Raw genomic sequence first — 18017 nt, 5'->3', positions numbered from 1 at the left:
ATATTGCGCAAATAGGTTGCCAGTGAAGGGCGGCCCATTGTCCGAGCAGAGGATTTCCGGGAGGCCATGCGTGGCAAACATCTTATCTAAGGCCAGGATGGTATGGTCACTGGCTGTTGAATCCACGAGTTCCACCTCCGGATACCTTGACCACTGGTCTACTACCACTAAAAAGTACATGCCCCTTCCGGTTGACCCAAAGTCTGTGTGGCCGTACCCCACGGCCTCTCCCGCCGCTCCATGGAGTTGATCGGTTGTGCCTTTTCCAGGGGACTTGTTGCTTGGCACAGCAAACATCCTTTCACGTGTGACTCAACAAGGCCCTTCAAATCTGGAAACCATACTTTTGGTCGCAGTCTCGCCTTTGTTTTTGCCACACCCTGGTGTGGGCCAGCTCCAGCACTCTGACCCTCAGCGATCGAGGTACAACTATTTGCCTCTCTCTTAGCAGCAACCCATCCTCAGAGATGGAGAGTTCATCACAAATTTTCCATAGTGCCTGGAGGCCTCTCTGGGCTCTGTCTTCCCTCCTTGTGTTGTTCTATAGGACATCTCTACATTCCCGGCTCCGAATGGCAGCCTGGATGATCTTGAACACCTCGTCATTCGCCGACTCTTGTGCCACAACATTCCTGTCCAACGCCACCGGCATGGCGCACTCTACAATGTTGTGGATGAATTCTTGCCACTCTACCACCTCCCCTTCCCTTGTTGGGGTGGTGGGACAGGTAGTCTGCCGGATTGTTTGTCCCCGGGCGGTATACTAATTGACCCTGTATCCGATAAGGGCGAGCATCCACCGCTCTATCCGGGGAGGTGGCTTTGAAGACACGCCCGCTAGGATGGGCAGAAGCGGCTTGTGATCCGTTATAACAGTCACAGGTTTCCCAAGAATGTACAATCTAAAGTGTCTGCAGCCCCACAAGATAGCCAGGGCCTCCCTCTCAATCTGTGAGTAGCGTCTTTCGGTCTCCGTGAGGGCTTTGCTCGCATATGCAATGGGTAGCATTTTGCCTCTCGCATCCGCTTGTATTAGGACTGCCCCCAGGCCCACCGGACTCGCATCCACGACAATCTCGGATTCGACCGTGGGGTCAAAGTACGCCACTGTGTCCTGATCGGACATCGCCCTCTTGATCGCAAGAAACGTCTCTTGTTCTCTTTTGTCCCAGATCCAGACAGTGTTGTTTTTTGTCAGGTTCCGGAGGGGTTCAGAGAGCGATGCTAGCCCCCTGATGAATCGGCCGCAATAATTAACCATCCCCAGAAAGCTGCGGACTTCTGTCAGCGACTGGGGAGTGGCAGCCTCGCGGATGTCTCTGACTTTTTCCGGATCTGGGGACAACCCGTTCTCGTGAAACACGAAACCAAAGAACCCAATGCAGTCCTTGAAGAATTCACATTTCTCATGATGCAAAGTGAGGCCAAGGTCTTTCAGTCTCTGCAAGGTTGCCTCCAAACGTTTCATGTGCTCGGCATGCGATGTGGCGAAAACCAAAATAGCGTCACTCATATTGATTACTCCCTTGAGACCTGTGTGCAGCTCCAGTTGGTGATATCCTGCCCTCAGATCCAGGTTGGAGAATATCCTGGCTCCCTGCAGTTCGCTGATGATGTCATCTAGCATGGGCGTCAGGTGGCGTTCTCTCTTAATGGCCGCATTCGGCAACCGCATGTCCACGTAGATGCGTACCTTGCCCGGTTGTTTTGGCTTTGGCGCCAAGACTATTGGCGAGACCCATGGAGTCGGCTCCTCCACCCTTTCGATGATGTCCATACTGATGAGTATTTTGAGCTCATCTTCGACCTCGGAACGAAGGTGGAACAGGATTCGTCGGCGCTTTAACCCTTGTCTGGCAGATGGTTTCATCTATATGCAGTCGCACTGACTCTGCTTTCAGTATGCCAATCCCTTGAAAGATATTCGCAAACCTCTCCAGAAGTGAAGTAATGTCCCCTTGGTAAACTGCAAGCGCAAAGTGAAGAAAGTCCAATGCTTCCGAAGCCACACAACTCAACAGGGACAGTGGGCTGCATCGGTGACGAAAAACCTGGCCTTAATCACCTTGTCTCCTTGGGATGCGGGCGCCACAAATACCCCTTTGATGGGTAAGGGAGTGTCGCCCCCAAATGTGAACATTTTGGCCTTTGACTTGTCCAGTGGAGGAGGATCTGGGATGGCCTCATAATGTTTAGTGGCCAGCACGCACACCGAGGCCCCTGTCTCTGTTAGTACCTGTGTAGCAACCCCTTGAATGTCCACAACGCACGTCGGTTGTCTGCGTTTCTTGGTCCCTGTAGCCAAATTCGAGATGAAGAAGACTTCTTCATCCTTCTCTTCCTCCTCTGCAATGTTGAGCCTCCGGGTGTCCTGCTCCACTGCAGCGATATTGCGTTGTCTCCTAAACTAACTGCTTAGCCTAGCCAGCCCTCTCTGCGTGGCAACCGGGCCGCGGCTCTACACATCCTGGCATAGTGCCCTGGCGCGTTGCATCTCCCACAGACTCTTGTTTTAGCTGGACAGTCTTCTGAATGCGGCAAGTCATACCCACAATATTGGCAAATGGCAGAACGACCTTGCAGTGTTGTCGATTCCTGCCTCTTCTGGTTCCACCTAGGTTTCGCCTGAGGTTGTCTCCCTACGGCAAAAGCGTCCTCATGCTTGCCTGGGCGTACGGCAGCATCCATCTTGGCTCCTCTGCTTTCGGCGAGTTTGTGCACCCTTCCACTGTCCAAAATCTGCACTAGAGACATGCCCGGCTCCCTCAGGACCTGCCTCCGCAGCCTACCTGAGCTGCAACCTTGAATCAGTTGATGGCGGATCATTACTTCCGCATCCGTCCATCGGCACGTGGTGGCTAGCTGTCTTAAACGTGCACAAAACTGATCCAATGGCTCGTCCTCGTGCTGCTTTTCTCCGCACATGACAATCCTGTCAAAGTCAACGTTGGATAAAGGAATAAAATGATCCTTGAGTGCATTTTTGACAGCATCGTAGGTCACTACCGGTAAGGTGAAGGATTCATAAATGCGCAATACTTCTGTCCCCGCTGAGTATAGCAGTGTCGCCAATTTGGCATCATCGTCCGTTTCCCCAGTGGCCGCGAAAAACATATCAAGTTTTTTGATACAGAGAAGCCATCTCAGGCCCAGTTTTGAAGGTGGGCCTGAGGTATCAAATTCTTGCATGGGTTGTAAGGAGCCATACTGCCTGCTCACCACTCCCGCAGCCGCAGGAGTTTCTCCGTCGCTGTCCACCACCTTCACATCTCGCACAGGCACCTCAATCCGTATTAGAGGCCGCAAACCTGGCTAAACTCGGGTTCGACGTACCTGAACTCTTAGGCAGAGAGGCTGTGATGATGTGTTGTGGCTGCTTCTCTCTCACAACCTGTTTGCTCAGGCAGAAGTGCAGTCCTCCCTCTTGGGAGAACTAAAGGATGTTAAAAAATTAAGGAGTTGTTCACCTCAGTATTTAGGCAGCGCACAAGCACCCTCTCGGGCCGCAACCGCCTTAAATACCAAAAACAAAATGGCCGCCATCACACGGGTGAGGTTCGTAATACACGTGAAGATGAAATACCCATAACGACACATTTGAACGTGCCGAGTATTTCTCTCCCCGTGTCCCGCCTCGTCACCAATGTGATGTGGTCCCTCGTGCCTCGGGCCGCCCCGTACTAGCATCCGCACGCATTCATACACTGACAGCATTAATCACACATCCGATCGTTCCAACGTCCCGGCGGCATCTGCTGCACGGACCGTCTTTATTTTCAACGTGCATGCGTGGTCATAACGATGCTTGCGCATGAGCACACTCAGTTAAAGACGTAACAGCCTCCTTGCTCATTATGCCCCTGGCACCTATGCCCAGGTTTTGCTGGCTGTAGCCATGGTACCTATGCCCAGGTGTTGCCTGCTGTTGCCCCTGGCGCCTATGCCAGGTGTAGCTGGCTGTAGCCTTGGCACCTATGCCCAGATGTTGCTGGCTGCAGCCCCTGGCACCCATGCACAGGTGTCGTGAGCTGTAACCCCTGGCACCTATGCCCAGGTGTCACTGGCTGTAGCCCTGGCACCTATGCCCAGGTATCGCTGGCTGTAGCCCCTGGCACCCATGCCCAGGTGTCATGGGCTGTAGCCCCTGGCACCTATGCCAGGTGTCGCTGGCTGTAGCCATGGCACCTATGCGCAGGTGTCGCTGGCTGTAGCCCTGGCACCTATGCCCAGGTGTCGCTGAATAAAGCCCCTGGCACCTATGCCCAGGTGTCGCTGGCTGCAGCCTTGGCACTTATGCTCAGGTGCCGCTGGCTGTAGCCTTGGCACCTATGCCAGGTGTTGCTGGCTGTACCCCTGGCACCTATGCCAAGGTGTCGCTGGCTGTAACCCCTAGCACCCATGCCCAGGTGTCGCTGGCTGTAGCCCCTAGCACCTATGCCCAGGTGTCGATGGCTGTAGCACCTGGCACCTATGCCCAGGTGTCGCTTGCTGTAGCCCTGGCACCTATGCCCAGGTGTCACCTGCTGTTGGCCCTAGCACTTATGCACATGTGTTGCTGGCTGTAGCCTTGGCACCTATGCCAGGGCTAGCTGGCTGTAGCCTTGGCACCTATGCCGAGGTGTCGCTGGCTGTAGCCACTGGCAACCATGCTGAGGTGTCGCGGGCTGTAGCCCCTGGCACCTATGCTGAGGTGTCGCTGGCTGTAGGCCTGGCACCTATGCCCAGGTGTCGCCTGCTGTTGCCCCTGGCACCTATCCACAGGTGTCGCTGGCTGTAGCCTTGGCACCTTTGCCAGGTGCCGCTGGCTGTAGCCTTGGCACCTATGCCCAGGTGTCGCTGGCTGTAGCCCCTGGCACCCATGCCCAGGTGTTGTGGGCTTTAGCCCCTGGCACCTATGCACAGGTGTCGCTGGATGTAGCCTTGGCACCTATGCCAGGTGCTGCTGGCTGTAGCCTTGGCACCTATGCCCAGGTGTCGATGGCTGTAGCACTGGCACCTATTCCCAGGTGTCGCTGGCTGTAGCCCCTGGCACCTATGCCCAGGTGTCTCTGGCTTTAGCCATAGACACCTATTCCCAGGTGTCGCTGGCTGTAGCCTTTGCACCTATGCCCAGTTGTCGCTGGCTGTAGCTCTTGGCACCTATGCCCAGGTTCTGCTGGCTCTAGCCCTGGCACCTATGCCCAGGTGTCTCTGGCTGTAGCCTTGGCACCTATGCCCAGTAGTCTCTGGCTCTAGCCCTGGCACTTATGCCCAGGTTTTGCAGGGTGTAGCCGCTGGCACCTATACCAGGTCTCATGTGCTGTAGCCCCTGGCACCTATGCCCAGGTGTCACATGCTGTAGACCCTGGCACCTATGCCCAGGTGTCACTGGCTGTAGTCTTGGCACCTATGCCCAGGTGTGGCTGGCTGTAGCCCTGGCACCTATACCCAGGTGTCGCTGACTATATCCCTTTGCACCTTCGCCCAGGTGTCGCTGGCTGTAGCCTTGGCACCTCTGCCCAGGTGTCGCTGGCTGTTGCCTTGGCACCTATGCCCAGGTGTTGCTGGCTGTAGCCATGGCACCTATGCCCAGGTGTTGCTGGCTTTAGCCCCTGGCACCTATGCCCAGGTGTCGCTGGATGTTGCCATGGCACCTATGCACATGTGTGGCTGGCTGTAGCCCTGGCACCTATGCCCAGGTGTCGCTGGCTGTAGCCATGGCACCTATAAGCAGGTGTCGCTGGCTGTAGCCCTGGCACCTATGCCCAGGTGTCACTGAATGTAGCCCCTTGAAACTATGCCCAGGTGTTGCAGGCAGTAGCACATAGCACCTATGCCCAGGTGTCGCTCGCTGTAGCCCTGGCACCTATGCCCTGCTGACACCTGCTGTTGCCCCTGGCACCTATGCACAGGTGTCGCTGGCTGTAGCCTTGGCACCTATGCCAGGGCTAGCTGGCTGTAGCCTTGGCACCTATGCCGAGGTGTCTCTGGCTGTAGCCCGTGGCAACCATGCCGAGGTGTTGCGGGCTGTAGCCCCTGGCACCTATGCCCAGGTGTCGCTGGCTGTAGCCTTGGCTCCTATGCTTAGGTGTCGCTGGCTGTAGCCCTGGCACCTATTCCCAGGTGTTGCCTGCTGTTGCCCCTGGCACTTATGCACAGGTGTCGCTGGCTGTATCCTTGGCACCTATGCCAGGTGCCGCTGGCTGTAGCCTTGGCACCTATGCCCAGGTGTCGCTGGCTGTAGTCCCTGGCACCCATGCCAAGGTGTTGTGGGCTGTAGCCCCTGGCACCTATGCACAGGTGTTGCTGGCTGTAGCCATAGACATCTATTCCCAGGTGTCGCTGGCTGTAGCCTTTGTACCTATGCCCAGTTGTCGCTGGCTCTAGCCCTGGCACCTATGCCCAGGTGTCTCTGGCTGTAGCCTTGGCACCTATGCCCAGGTGTCTCTGGCTCTCGCCCTGGCACTTATGCCCAGGTGTCGCAGGGTGTAGCCCTTGGCACTTATACCAGGTCTCATGTGCTGTAGCCCCTGGCACCTATGCCCAGGTGTCACAGGCTGTAGACCCTGACACCTATGCCCATGTGTCACTGGCTGGAGCCTTGGCACCTATGCCCAAGTGTGTTTGGCTGTAGCCCTGGCACCTATACCCAGGTGTTGCTGACTGTATCCCTTTGCACCTTTGCACAGGTGTCGCTGGCTGTAGCCTTGGTACCTCTGCCCAGGTGTCGCTGGCTGTTGCCTTGGCACCTATGCCCAGGAGTTGCTGGATGTAGCCATGGCACCTATGTCCAGGTGTTGCTGACTTTAGCCCCTGGCACCTATGCCCAGGTGTCGCTGGATGTTGCCATGGCACCTATGCGCATGTGTGGCTGGCTGTAGCCCTGGCAACTATGCCCAGGTGTCGCTGGCTGTAGCCATGGCACCTATGCACAGGTGTCGCTGGCTGTAGCCCTGGCACCTATGCCCAGGTGTCGCTGAATGTAGCCCCTGGAACCTATGCCCAGGTGTTGCAGGCAGTAGCACCTGGCACCTATGCCCAGGTGTCGCTCGCTGTAGCCCTGGCACCTATGCCCAGGTGACACCTGCTGTTGCCCCTGGCACCTATGCACAGGTGTCGCTGGCTGTAGCCTTGGCACCTATGCCAAGGCTAGCTGGCTGTAGCGCCTGTCAACCATGCCGAGGTGTCGCTGGCTGTAGCCTTGGCTCCTATGCTTAGGTTTCGCTGGCTGTAGCCCTGGCACCTATTCCCAGGTGTTGCCTGTTGTTGCCCCTGGCACCTATGCACAGGTGTCGCTGGCTGTAGCCTTGGCACCTAAGCCAGGTACTGCTGGCTGTAGCCTTGGCACCTATGCCCAGGTGTCGCTGGCTGTAGCCCCTGGCACCCATGCCCAGGTGTCGTGGCCTGTAGCCCCTGGCACATATGCACAGGTGTCGCTGGATGTAGCCTTGGCACCTGTGCCAGGTGCTGCTGGCTGTAGCCTTGGCACCAATGCCCAGGTGTCGCTGGCTGTAGCCCCTGGCACCTATGCCCAGGTGTCGCTGGTTGTAGCCTTGGCACCTATGCCCAGGTGTTGCTGGGCATAGCCTAGGCACCTATTCCCAGGTGCCGCTGGCTGTAGACCTGGCACCTATGCCCAGGTGTCGCCTGCTATTGCCCCTGGCACCCATGCACAGGTGTCACTGGCTGTAGCCTTGGCACCTATGCCCAGGTGTCGCTGGCTGTAGTCCCTGGCACCCATGCCCAGGTGTCGCGGGCTGTAGCCCCTGGCACCTTTGCCCAGGTGTCTCTGGCTGTTGCCCTGGCACCTATGCCCAGGTGTCGCTGGCTGTAGCCCCTGGAACCCATGCCCAGGTGTCGCTGGCTGTAGCCTTGGCACCTATGCCCAGGTGTCACTGGCTGTAGCCCTGGCACCTATTCCCAGGTGTCGCTGGCTGTAGCCCCTGGCATCTATGCCCAGGTGTCTCTGGCTTTAGCCATAGACACCTATTCCCAGGTGTCGCTGGCTGTAGCCTTTGCACCTATGCCCAGTTGTCGCTGGCTGTAGCTCTTGGCACCTATGCCCAGGTTTCGCTGGCTCTAGCCCTGGCACCTGTGCGCAGGTGTTGCTGGCTGTAGCCCTGGCACCTATGCCCAGGTGTCGCTGAATGTAGCCCCTGGAACCTATGCCCAGGTGTTGCAGGCAGTAGCACCTGGCACCGATGCCCAGGTGTCGCTCGCTGTAGCCCTGGCACCTATGCCCAGGTGACACCTGCTGTTGCCCCTGGCACCTATGCACAGGTGTCACTGGCTGTAGCCTTGGCACCTATGCCAGGGCTAGCTGGCTGTAGCCTTGGCACCTATGCCGAGGTGTCGCTGGCTGTAGCGCTTGACATCCATGCCCAGGTGTCGCAGGGTGTAGCCGCTGGCACCTATGCCCAGGTCTCATGTGCTGTAGCCCCTGGCACCTATGCCCAGGTGTCACAGGCTGTAGACCCTGGCACCTATGCCCAGGTGTCACTGGCTGTAGTCTTGGCACCTATGCCCAGGTGTGGCAGGCTGTAGCACTGGCACCTATACCCAGGTGTCGCTGACTGTATCCCTTTGCACTTTTGCCCAGGTGTCGCTGGCTGTAGCCTTGGCTCCTATGCTTAGGTGTCGCTGGCTGTAGCCCTAGCACCTATTCCCAGGTGTTGCTGTTGTTGCCCCTGGCACCTATGCACAGGTGTCGCTGGCTGTAGCCTTGGCACCTATGCCAGGTGCCGCTGGCTGTAGCCTTGGCACCTATGCCCAGGTGTCGCTGGCTGTAGCCCCTGGCACCCATGCCCAGGTGTCGTGGGCTGTAGCCCATGGCACCTATGCACAGGTGTCGCTGGATGTAGCCTTGGCACCTATGCCAGGTGCTGCGGGCTGTAGCCTTGGCACCTATGCCCAGGTGTCGCTGGCTGTAGCCCCTGGCACCTATGTCCAGGTGTCGCTGGTTGTAGCCTTGGCACCTATGCCCAGGTGTCGCTGGGCATAGCCTTGGCACCTATTCCCAGGTGTCGCTGGCTGTAGCCCTGGCACCTATGCCCAGGTGTCGCCTGCTGTTGCCCCTGGCACCCATGCACAGGTGTCGCTGGCTGTAGCCTTGGCACCTATGGACAGGTGTCGCTGGCTGTAGTCCCTGGCACCCATGCCCAGGTGTCGCGGGCTGTAGCTCCTGGCACCTATGCCCAGGTGTCTCTGGCTGTAGCCCTGGCACCTATGGTGTCGCTGGCTGTAGCCCCTGGAACCCATGCCCAGGTGTCGCTGGCTGTAGCCTTGGCACCTATGCCCAGCTGTAGCCCTGGCACCTATTCCCAGGTGTCGCTGGCTGTAGCCCCTGGCACCTATGCCCAGGTGTCTCTGGCTTTAGCCATAGACACCTATTCCCAGGTGTCGCTGGCTGTAGCCTTTGCACCTATGCCCAGTTGTCGCTGGCTGTAGCTCTTGGCACCTATGCCCAGGTTTCGCTGGCTCTAGCCCTGGCACTTATGCCCAGGTGTCGCAGGGTGTAGCCGCTGGCACCTATTCCAGGTCTCATGTGCTGTAGCCCCAGGCACCTATGCCCAGGTGTCACAGGCTGTAGACCCTGGCACCTATGCCCAGGTGTCACTGGCTGTAGTCTTGGCACCTATGCCCAGGTGTGGCAGGCTGTAGCCCTGGCACCTATACCCAGGTGTCGCTGACTGTATCCCTTTGCACCTTCGCTCAGGTGTCGCTGGCTGTAGCCTTGGCACCTCTGCCCAGGTGTCGCTGGCTGTTGCCTTGGCACCTATGCCCAGGTGTTGCTGGCTGTAGCCATGGCACCTATGCCAAGGTGTTGCTGGCTTTAGCCCCTGGCACCTATGCCCAGGTGTCGCTGGATGTTGCCATGGCACCTATGCACATGTGTGGCTGGCTGTAGCCCTGGCACCTATGCCCAGGTGTCGCTGGCTGTAGACCCTGGCACCTATGCCCATGTGTCACTGGCTGGAGCCTTGGCACCTATGCCCAAGTGTGGTTGGCTGTAGCCCTGGCACCTATACCCAGGTGTCGCTGACTGTATCCCTTTGCACCTTTGCACAGGTGTCGCTGGCTGTAGCCTTGGTACCTCTGCCCAGGTGTTGCTGGCTGTTGCCTTGGCACCTATGCCCAGGTGTTGCTGGCTGTAGCCATGGCACCTATGCCCAGGTGTTGCTCACTTTAGCCCCTGGCACCTATGCCCAGGTGTCGCTGGATGTTGCCATGGCACCTATGCTCATGTGTGGCTGGCTGTAGCCCTGGCAACTATGCCCAGGTGTCGCTGGCTGTAGCCATGGCACCTATGCGCAGGTGTCGCTGGCTGTAGCCCTGGCACCTATGCCCAGGTGTTGCTGAATGTAGCCCCTCGAACCTATGCCCAGGTGTTGCAGGCAGTAGCACCTGGCACCTATGCCCAGGTGTCGCTCGCTGTAGCCATGGCACCTATGCCCAGGTGACACCTGCTGTTGCCCCTGGCACCTATGCACAGGTGTCGCTGGCTGTAGCCTTGGCGCCTCTGCCAGGGCTAGCTGGCTGTAGCCTTGGCACCTATGCCGAGGTAAGCTGGCTGTAGTACCTGACAACCATGCCGAGGTGTCGCTGGCTGTAGCCTTGGCTCCTATGCTTAGGTGTCGCTGGCTGTAGCCCTGGCACCTATTCCCAGGTGTTGCCTGTTGTTGCCCCTGGCACCTATGCACAGGTGTCGCTGGCTGTAGCCTTGGCACCTAAGCCAGGTGCTGCTGGCTGTAGCCTTGGCACCTATGCCCAGGTGTCGCTGGCTGTAGCCCCTGGCACCCATGCCCAGGTGTCGTGGCCTATAGCCCCTGGCACATATGCACAGGTGTCGCTGGATGTAGCCTTGGCACCAATGCCCAGGTGTCGCTGGCTGTAGCCCCTGGCACCTATGCCCAGGTGTCGCTGGTTGTAGCCTTGGCACCTATGCCCAGGTGTTGCTGGGCATAGCCTAGGCACCTATTCCCAGGTGTCTCTGGCTGTAGCCCTGGCACCTATGCCCAGGTGTCGCCTGCTGTTGCCCCTGGCACCCATGCACAGGTGTCGCTGGCTGTAGCCTTGGCACCTATGCCCAGGTGTCGCTGGCTGTAGTCCCTGGCACCCATGCCCAGGTGTCGCGGGCTGTAGCCCCTGGCACCTATGCCCAGGTGTCTCTGGCTGTAGCCCTGGCACCTATGCCCATGTGTCGCTGGCTGTAGCCCCTGGAACCCATGCCCAGGTGTCGCTGGCTGTAGCCTTGGCACCTATGCCCAGGTGTCGCTGGCTGTAGCCCTGGCACCTATTCCCAGGTGTCGCTGGCTGTAGCCCCTGGAACCATGCCCAGGTGTCACTGGCTGTAGCCTTGGCACCTATGCCCAGGTGTCACTGGCTGTAGCCCTGGCACCTATTCCCAGGTGTCGCTGGCTGTAGCCCCTGGCACCTATGCCCAGGTGTCTCTGGCTTTAACCATAGACACCTATTCCCAGGTGTCGCTGGCTGTAGCCTTTGCACCCATGCCCAGTTGTCGCTGGCTGTAGCTCTTGGCACCTATGCCCAGGTTTCGCTGGCTCTAGCCCTGGCGCCTGTGCGCAGGTTTCGCTGGCTGTAGCCCTGGCACCTATGCCCAGGTGTCGCTGAATGTAGCCCCTGGAACCTATGCCCAGGTGTTGCAGGCAGTTGCACCTGGCACCTATGCCCAGGTGTCGCTCGCTGTAGCCCTGGCACCTATGCCTAGGTGACACCTGCTGTTGCCCCTGGCACCTATGCACAGGTGTCACTGGCTGTAGCCTTGGCAACTATGCCAGGGCTAGCTGGCTGTAGCCTTGGCACCTATGCCGAGGTGTCGCTGGCTGTAGCGCTTCACAACCATGCCGAGGTGTCGCTGGCTGTAGCCTTGGCTCCTATGCTTAGGTGTCACTGGCTGTAGCCCTGGCACCTATTCCCAGGTGTTGCTGGCTTTAGCCCTGGCACCTATTCCCAGGTGTTGCTGGCTGTAGCCCTGGCACCTATTCCCAGGTGTTGCTGTTGTTGCCCCTGGCACCTATGCACAGTGTCGCTGGCTGTAGCCCCTGGCACCCATGCCCAGGTGTCGTGGGCTGTAGCCTTGGCACCTATGCCCAGGTGTCGCTGGCTGTAGCCCTGGCACCTATTCCCAGGTGTCGCTGGCTGTAGCCCCTGGCACCTATGCCCAGGTGTCTCTGGCTTTAGCCATAGACATCTATTCCCAGGTGTCGCTGGCTGTAGCCTTTGCACCTATGCCCAGTTGTCGCTGGCTGTAGCTCTTGGCACCTATGCCCAGGTTTCGCTGGCTCTAGCCCTGGCACCTATGCCCAGGTGTCTCTGGCTGTAGCCTTGGCACCTATGCCAGGTGCTGCGGGCTGTAGCCTTGGCACCTATGCCCAGGTGTCGCTGGCTGTAGCCCCTGGCACCTATGCCCAGGTGTCGCTGGGCATAGCTTTGGCACCTATTCCCAGGTGTCGCTGGCTGTAGCCCTGGCACCTATGCCCAGGTGTCGCCTGCTGTTGCCCCTGGCACCCATGCACAGGTGTCACTGGCTGTAGCCTTGGCACCTATGCCCAGGTGTCGCTGGCTGTAGTCCCTGGCACCTATGCACAGGTGTCTCTGGCTGTAGCCCTGGCACCTATGGTGTCGCTGGCTGTAGCCCCTGGAACCCATGCCCAGGTGTCGCTGGCTGTAGCCTTGGCACCTATGCCCAGGTGTCGCTGGCTGTAGCCCTGGCACCTATTTCCAGGTGTCGCTGGCTGTAGCCCCTGGCACCTATGCCCAGGTGTCTCTGGCTTTAGCCATAGACACCTATTCCCAGGTGTCGCTGGCTGTAGCCTTTGCACCTATGCCCAGTTGTCGCTGGCTGTAGCTCTTGGCACCTATGCCCAGGTTTCACTGGCTCTAGCCCTGGCACCTATGCCCAGGTGTCTCTGGCTGTAGCCTTGGCACCTATGCCCAGGTGTCTCTGGCTCTAGCCCTGGCACTTATGCCCAGGTGTCGCAGGGTGTAGCCGCTGGCACCTATGCCCATGTCTCATGTGCTGTAGCCCCTGGCACCTATGCCCAGGTGTCACAGGCTGTAGACCCTGGCACCTATGCCCAGGTGTCACTGGCTGTAGTCTTGGCACCTATGCCCAGGTGTGGCTGGCTGTAGCCCTGGCACCTATACCCAGGTGTCGCTGACTGTATCCCTTTGCACCTATGCCCAGGTGTCGCTGGCTGTAGCCTTGGCACCTCTGCCCAGGTGTCGCTGGCTGTTGCCTTGGCACCTCTGCCCAGGTGTCGCTGGCTGTTGCCTTGGCACCTATGCCCAGGTGTTGCTGGCTTTAGCCCCTGGCACCTATGCCCAGGTGTCGCTGGATGTTGCCATGGCACCTATGCACATGTGTGGCTGGATGTAGCCCTGGCACCTATGCCCAGGTGTCGCTGGCTGGAGCCATGGCACCTATGCACAGGTGTCGCTGGCTGTAGCCTTGGCACCTATGCCCAGGTGTCGCTGGCTGTAGCCCTGGCACCTATACCCAGGTGTCGCTGACTGTATCCCTTTGCACCTTCGCCCAGGTGTCGCTGGCTGTAGCCTTGGCACCTCTGCCCAGGTGTCGCTGGCTGTTTCCTTGGCACCTATGCCCAGGTGTTGCTGGCTGTAGCCATGGCACCTATGCCCAGGTGTTGCTGGCTTTAGCCTCTGGCACCTATGCCCAGGTGTCGCTGGCTGTAGCCATGGCACCTATGCGCAGGTGTCGCTGGCTGTAGCCCTGGCACCTATGCCCAGGTGTCACTGAATGTAGCCCCTGGAAACTATGCCCAGGTGTTGCAGGCAGTAGCACATGGCACCTATGCCCAGGTGTCGCTCGCTGTAGCCCTGGCACCTATGCCCTGCTGACACCTGCTGTTGCCCCTGGCACCTATGCACAGGTGTCGCTGGCTGTAGCCTTGGCACCTATGCCAGGGCTAGCTGGCTGTAGCCTTGGCACCTATGCCGAGGTGTCGCTGGCTGTAGCCCCTGGCAACCATGCCGAGGTGTTGCGGGCTGTAGCCCCTGGCACCTATGCCCAGGTGTCGCTGGCTGTAGCCTTGGCTCCTATGCTTAGGTGTCGCTGGCTGTAGCCCCTGGCACCTATGCCCAGGTGTCTCTGGCTTTAGCCATAGACACCTATTCCCAGGTGTCGCTGGCTGTAGCCTTTGCACCTATGCCCAGTTGTCGCTGGCTGTAGCTCTTGGCACCTATGCCCAGGTTTCGCTGGCTCTAGCCCTGGCACCTATGCCCAGGTGTCTCTGGCTGTAGCCTTGGCACCTATGCCCAGGTGTCTCTGGCTCTAGCCCTGGCACTTATGCCCAGGTGTCGCAGGGTGTAGCCGCTGGCACCTATACCAGGTCTCATGTGCTGTAGCCCCTGGAAACAGTGGTAGCGGTGGTGGTCGGAAGCGGCTGACATTCTGTACACCAGTACTCGTTGGTACAGATCCTCGGTGCGGCTTGACTGCCGGTGTCGAGCAAAGCGTTTGTGCGGGTCCTTTCCTTTAGCAGGACGTTCCAGGATCTGACAACCATTGATTGAGCAGAAGACGGCGTCGGAGTCGGAGCCAAAAGTGGAGAACAAGCTCAGTGCGGTCTCGATAGATTTTGTGTATCGAGGCGTACCCGTGTACGTGTACCCACGCACCTGCGAGGCAGAGGCAGCAGAGGCTCAGAGGTGGGTGTCCGCGGCTGCGAGCCCAGCGTTTTCCAGCGGGAAAACGCGAGCCCAGCGTTTTCCAGCGATACTCGCGATATTCGCGATACTCATAAACCTGCGAACACAGAGGCACAGAGGTGGGTGCCCGCAGCGGCCTGAAGCAGCCTGCGGCGGCAACCCCCGCTATCTCCAGCAATTTCGCGGAGATAGATTATTACGTTCGGTGGGCCACGTATAAGTGTTAGTATCAGTGCTGGAGGGTCTACTAACGCGTAGCCAATTTGCCAAACTAGTGGCTGCCACTAGTGGCTGCCACCCTGATCTGCTCAACTGACACCGATAGCGAGGTCTGTATTATTTGCACCATCGCATTTTTTTTTTGTTTTTTTTTTTGTTTTCTTTCTGGTAACAGTTGACAACTGCTTGTGCTTGAGTCCTAGGCAAAGCCAACTTCCTCCTCCTCCATCAGTACCTGAGTATGAGCCTGAGCTTGCTGGAGAGACAGTGAGCGAACCGGGGCTCGGGCCTGTACAAAAACATTGATACCGGTATTGATAAAGGGCAATAGGTTGAGGATTCGAAGGATAGTAGTACAGAAATTCTTATCCTGTATGTGGTGGGCTGTTGTCATTTAATTTTAGACAGCAGTGGTCTCGGACCGTAAGCCCCTTTATAAGTCTCCTTAAACAAGAGCATTAGAGATCACTCTGGGATAATCCGCAGTTCGCTGACAGGAATTTTGGAGCCTAGGCAATTTGGAGTGGACAGCGGAAAGGAAGTGGCTGGGGCCTGGTTTAGGCAATATAAAGTAAAAAAGGGGGGAGACTGTGGGAGATTTTACTCCTTTGATCCCCCATTTTCCTTTGGCCTAATTCTTACAGTCAACGAAGGGGTAAGAAATGGCCCGCTACAATTTAAGGAGTGGACAACACGTTGACGATCTAAGAGCTCCAGAGTGGGATGGTTCCTATATTGAAAAGTCCCTGCATGAGGATGTGAACCCCGTAAGTGCTCAAACTCCAATTGCCTCGACGAGAAATAACAACATAATAGAGGCACAAATCCATCAAGAACTTCAAGTGGATAAATTAACGGAGGGAGAAATTTTAAGGGACTCAACAAGGAACACCCCATTTAGACAGGTGAAAGATTTTACTCTGACATCAACTAATATAAAGGGGACTATTGATTATTATTTCCAGAAATCTGCACAAGAAAATTTAAATGGACCTATGCCACATTCCCTAAAACTTTTTAATCAAAACATCAACTCACAAACGGAGATCAGTGGATCTGAACTACTCATCCCAGTTATGGAACTTTCAAGGACCCCAAATCATCTGTTGAGTTTGGCGCAGAATATACAACCGCACGAGGGAAGATTAAACTCAACAGTGGTATCGAGAGGGGACACGGTTACTGGATCAACCAGTGCAAATATCAAGTAAGACACAGGGAAACAAGAATCAAGACCCAAATGATGGTGACTCCTCTCTCTCGGCTTTAAATTTTGTTCTAAATTCCTTGGTGAAGGTTTTTGACCTTCTAAAAAGAGATGTGCAGACCCATACAGGGATTTTAATGGAAATGACAAAGGATATTGAACAACTTGAATTTTCAGTCATAGGCCAAAACAATGTAATTAACTGTTCAGTTCTGCCCTTGATGATAAAGATGGAAGATGGCTTCACAAAGCATAGTGGAGACTTAATGGAAATTAAGCACCAAATGACTTCTCTTATGAGTGAGAATAAGGAGATCAAGGATTTGTTATTGCAAATGAATGAAAGAAATGTACCGACTTCTTCATTAAACCAAGATCTAGCAATTAAAACAAAAGACTCAGTCCCTGAATTGAACACCTTTGGGGATGATACTCCCTTATCCGAATCAGTAATGGAAGAATTCTGCCGATTAGCACAGATTGCTGAGTCCACGGTGGAACAGCTGGCGGAAGATCGACGGGAAATTATTGAGAATCATGAAGATGAGGCAGAAAACAATTATATGTGGAAGAAGAGTTCGCAACAATCTTATAAGAGAAGAAGAAGAGAAAGGCGGAAGAACCAAAAACAAAATAATATAGATTCAAAGTCACGAGGTCGACAAGAAAAGAAAACAAAAAATGTGAAGAATATTGGATCAAAAAAATCAAAGGTAAATAGCTTCGTTAAGGGGATTTCAGATCCTGCGAAAATCATTGAGAATCAAAATATCTTGGATAAAGATGGTATAAGCAAAGGTAACGACACTCTACAACAAGAAAGAATTGCCAGGGTAAACAAACCCAGAAAACAACAAAGGAAAAGACTTGAGACTGACAGAATTCCCGAAGCAGAGGGGGATGCACACACGGTAAAGAAATCAATGAGTACTCAAACAGAAGGAAAAACTGCTGACCTGGATAGAAATCAACCTCGACATGACTCGATTAGATCAGAGATTACAGGGAAGTTGTTAAAAATAGCTCCTCTATTTCTTCAAAAACAGAAAAATGCTTTCAAAGTACCAATGCAGACCCAGATTGGTTTAAGAATCGCTCCAATATTCAACCAAACAAAAACAAAGACTGGAGATTTGGTGGTCACTCAAAGTTCTAGGATGGGTCATGCAGAGGATACAATACGTATTCAAACATCAACATCGAATACGGATTACCATGATCAAACCAAAGAGGTAGGAAGAGAAGAGACTATGAACGTCCCGGTGGGAAACTCATTCTCCGAAATGGTAACTGAAAGAATAACAAATCCCCAAGATGATCCGAATCCATATGCAATCCCGAGACTGTGGTTTACTAATGAGGAAAATCGTAAGTCTGGTAAACCACTGAATAGGAGCTCGATTCTATCACTGGTGAAAAAACTTCCAGAATTATATTTATTTTCAACAAAAGACATTGAATATGTTCGTTTCCCGGAACCAGAATGTATCAGCTTAGTTGAAGTTGGATTTGTTTCTAAATTGGGGGTAAAAGCTTTTTTAAACTTACAAGAAAGATTAAGGGAGGTGGGTTTGGAAGTATATGAGCAATTGCCATCTCACGCAATAGAAACGATCGAAACTGAGGAATACGAGCTAAACCAGGGAAACATCTCCTTACTGCATGAAACCCATCGAGGAAAAAACGAAAATACTATTAATGATGGGTTACAAACATCATCTTGGTCAATGTTACCAGAGATAATTATGCAAGTCTGCCAGATGTTGGGTGCATCACAGAGGTCTCTTTAATAGTGACAAATTGAGAATCACTAGTTGGAACTCTCGGGGATCCAGTTCATTTAAAAATAATAAAATGAGTGCGTTGTTATTTGGGGGAAACGATTTGATCCTGCTACAGGAAACATGGTTAGTAAACACCC

General features: G+C 55.5%; 1 protein-coding gene across 1 annotated transcript in view; it reads right to left on the bottom strand.

Annotated features, from left to right (window-relative positions):
- Positions 1-18017, bottom strand: part of LOC138515436 (zinc finger protein 850-like) — a 221132-nt gene that overhangs the window by 23727 nt on the left and 179388 nt on the right. Inside the window, exons 5-7 of the mRNA XM_069630278.1 lie at positions 2790-3002; positions 2237-2379; positions 1055-1870 (exon numbers count right to left, since the gene is read on the bottom strand). Coding sequence (XP_069486379.1) covers positions 1055-1870; positions 2237-2379; positions 2790-3002 — 1172 coding nt within the window. The remainder of the gene's footprint in view (positions 1-1054; positions 1871-2236; positions 2380-2789; positions 3003-18017) is intronic.

Source organism: Ambystoma mexicanum, chromosome 6q (genome assembly GCF_040938575.1).
Source record: "Ambystoma mexicanum isolate Mex_15411 chromosome 6q, UKY_AmexF1_1, whole genome shotgun sequence".
Lineage (NCBI taxonomy): Eukaryota > Metazoa > Chordata > Amphibia > Caudata > Ambystomatidae > Ambystoma > Ambystoma mexicanum.
The sequence above is the reverse complement of the archived record's forward strand: the minus strand, read 5'-3'. Positions and strand labels throughout refer to the sequence as shown.